General features: G+C 57.8%; 1 protein-coding gene across 4 annotated transcripts; it reads left to right on the plus strand.

The window, feature by feature from the left end:
• Positions 1-521: 521 nt before the first annotated feature.
• On the plus strand, positions 522-2,828 carry LOC103653665 (uncharacterized). 4 transcript variants are annotated; one of them, XM_008680493.4, is made up of 2 exons: positions 522-893; positions 985-2,828. In XM_008680493.4, exons 1-2 carry the CDS (start codon positions 834-836, stop codon positions 2,284-2,286), a joined length of 1,362 nt encoding a protein of 453 aa, XP_008678715.1. In that variant the 5' UTR covers positions 522-833; the 3' UTR covers positions 2,287-2,828. The 4 variants fall into 4 exon arrangements, with proteins under 4 accessions (XP_008678715.1, XP_008678716.1, XP_008678718.1 ...); XM_008680494.4 differs by having other exon boundaries at positions 988-2,828; XM_008680496.4 differs by having other exon boundaries at positions 522-887.
• Positions 2,829-3,084: the final 256 nt, after the last annotated feature.

The raw sequence follows: 3,084 nt of genomic DNA on the forward strand, positions 1-3,084 counted from the left end.
TTTGACATATAGAGAATGAGATATAGATGGTAATGTTGAAGAGAAATAAGATATAGATGAGAGAATATTTTAAAAGTATTTATAAGAACTGAATATATAAAGAAGAAAAATAGAAAATACTGCTAGAAACAACTTAAACTGATTTACCTATCAAAGTGCACATCACATGGCTATTTTCGGCCGAAGCCGTATATATGAAAATGCGTATTTTCAACGGCCATAGTAATGCGAGAGTGCAAAGGAGAAGGTGTTCATATACACCATTGGATCACGCGCGCATACCATTCAGTAGAAATTATATTTGTAGAGTTGATTTGGTATCCAGAGATTACGGGAAATTCGAGTGGATTGAGAGAAAAATTAGTTTATTTCCTTCGTAATCCCTGTAATGCTCTTGTGACCAAATCAAAAGATAGAAATAAGAAAAAACAACAGTCCGACGGTGGGCGGTGGGCCTGCGATCACTCGCAAGTACTAGTACGTAGGCAACGCGAAGGGTGGAGGTAGAAGCCTGCGTCTCTTTCTCAACCTCACCTGCTCCCAAACCCCCGAGCTGCACAGCTCAATTCTGTTTATGTAATCTCAACTCACTCTCATGCCACTGTCAGTTGCCATCCCTATAAAATGAACGGCTCCGTTTTATTGCGCTTTCCGGCACGGGCAGCTCCGCAGCGGGGCAGGGCAGGGCAGGCTGTGGACGCCGCCGCACTTGCTCTGCGAACTGCGACGGACCAGCCGATGCAGCCGTCTTCCTGAATTGTTGACGACTTCTCAGATCCAGGTCCTGGGGGTCCGGGCCGTGGACCACTACTCCGCCTCTGTCTCCCAGGCAGATGAAGCCTCGGCACGAGCGCAGCAGGTCCACCACGTCCACGTTCGTCTCCCAGGTCCAGGTGCCTACCTCTCCGTCTATGTTACTATTTAGACAAGAACAGAGTGCACAGTAGTAGCTGTAAACGTGTCGACGTGACGGACTCATCGCAGCAGGGTCAGGACGGTGGCGACGCCAACGGCAGCGCGACGGACCAGGAGGTGATGGCGCAGCCGGAAAATGGCGTCCGGCCGCCGCTGCTGCGGACGGACATGGAGGAGCCGCCGCGGGTGAGCGACGGAAGCGCCACCAAGGAGCGTGTGCGGCTCCTGGAGCGGGAGGTGGCGTCGGCGAAGCAGAGGGAGATGAAGATGCTGGAGTCGCTGGTCCAGCAGACCAAGGAGCTGGAGCAGGCCAAGATCGCGCTCGAGGAGGCCTCGCTCGAGGTCGCCACGCTGCGTCAGCAGCAGCAGCAGCAGGGCGAGGGCGGCGCCGCTGCTGAGCCGGCCGTGCAGGCGCAGCAGTGGAGCGTCATGGACCTCATGTTCGGCGGCGTCGACGAGGAGATCAACGGGCTGAGGGCCAAGCTCCGCGCGGCGCAGCAGGCCGAGGAGCGGAGCCGGAAGGCGGCCGACGAGCTCGCCGCGGCGCTGTCCGCGGTCACCGTGGAGGCGAAGCAGGTCAAGGCGTGGCTCTCCGGCGCGCAGGCCGAGGTGGAGGCCAGCAACGCCGAGGCCGACAGGCTCCGGGGCCTGCTCCAGGGCGCCGAGGCGGAGCTGTGGTCTGCCACCGAGCAGGTCGGCGCGCTCACGTCCAACTGGAAGGACGCCGCGGCCGGGTGGCGCGCCAGGGAGAAGGCACTTGTGGCGCGCGCGCGCGCCGCCGAGGAGGACGCCGCCGCCGCGCGGAGGGACAACGCCGGCCTGCGCCGCGCGCTGGAGCAGGCGGTCGAGGAGGCCAACGCGGCCGCCGAGGCGCTCGAGGCCGCCGGCGCCGACAACGCCGGCCTGCAGGAGGCCGTCGCGGAGAAAGAGCGCGCCCTGGAGGCCCTGCGACGGGACAACGAGGGCCTCAGGGCCAGCGAGGCCGCGGCCAGGGCGCGCGCCGAGGAGCTCCAGGGCCAGCTCGCGGCGAAAGAGCGGGAGATTCCGCTTGTGGAGAAGTGGAGACGCGAAGACGCGCAGGGCAAGCTGGTGAGCTCCGGAATGTTCCTGGGATCCGGGCGGCTGGTCCCGGGACGGAAGGACCGGATGTTCGCGTCGCTGAGCAACATCGCGGAGCTCAAGTCGGCGGCGGCGGCCGCGGCGGCCATGGACGACTACGGCTACGAGTTCGACCACCTGGACGTGGGGCAGCCCTGCGACGACGCCACGGAGCACAAGATCAAGAGGCGGTCGATCCTGCGCAAGGTCGGAGATCTCTTCAGGAGGAGGAGGAGCCCGAACCTCGCGCCGGTGCTGCATGACCACTACTAGATGCCTGCCTATGCACGTAGAACCCTGACAGGGCCTGACAGTAGATGTTCGATCGCGAGGTCGACGATGGTTTCTTGCAGTTGCAGGACAAGGGAAAAGTAGGCAGTACAGCAGTGCAGATTGATGTAGCAGGGAGTTGGAAGGATCAGTGTGTTGTGGTGACGGTTTTAGTTACGCGTGTCGATTACTCGAACTTTTCCCTTCTTTTTGGTTTAGGTGTCATCAGTGCACTTGAGTAGTGCCACGCACTGGAACAGCGTTGATCAGCAGTTACAGATACGCGCGGTTTGAGCGGCCATAATTACTGTACGGATCACTACCCCACAATGATCAGCAGTTAGAGGTCGGGTAAGCTGTCAGATCTGCTGTTGTTTCTAGCTGTAAGCAATAAATCCGGGTGTCGCTATCATGATTTCAGCTGCCGCCGGGTGCTGCCTGCTGTGCCAGCAGTTGGGCTTGTGTAGACTGTAGAAAAGCAGTTGGACTTGTGCACGTTGTATTGCTCCGAGAGAAGGCCATACATCCGTGGTCTGGTTTGATTCCATTTGTGCTGATGGGCTCCTGCTCTATGTGGGCTGTTTAACTTGGTATGACATGTGGCGACCGGACCAATTGTAACATCCCAGGTGTTACTCAGTGTTTTCCCTCAGTACCCACATTGTGAACCATTATCATATATGTTTTAGTTGGAGCAAAAGGCATCAAACTTGAGGAGCAAAAATTTTGTCAAGTTTTTTCACCCTAAGAATCATTCCGTGACCATATGAAGCTTAAGAAAAAAGGAAAAGGCCAAAACCC

The sequence above is a fragment of the Zea mays genome, chromosome 4 (genome assembly GCF_902167145.1).
Source record: "Zea mays cultivar B73 chromosome 4, Zm-B73-REFERENCE-NAM-5.0, whole genome shotgun sequence".
Taxonomy (NCBI): Eukaryota; Viridiplantae; Streptophyta; class Magnoliopsida; order Poales; family Poaceae; genus Zea; species Zea mays.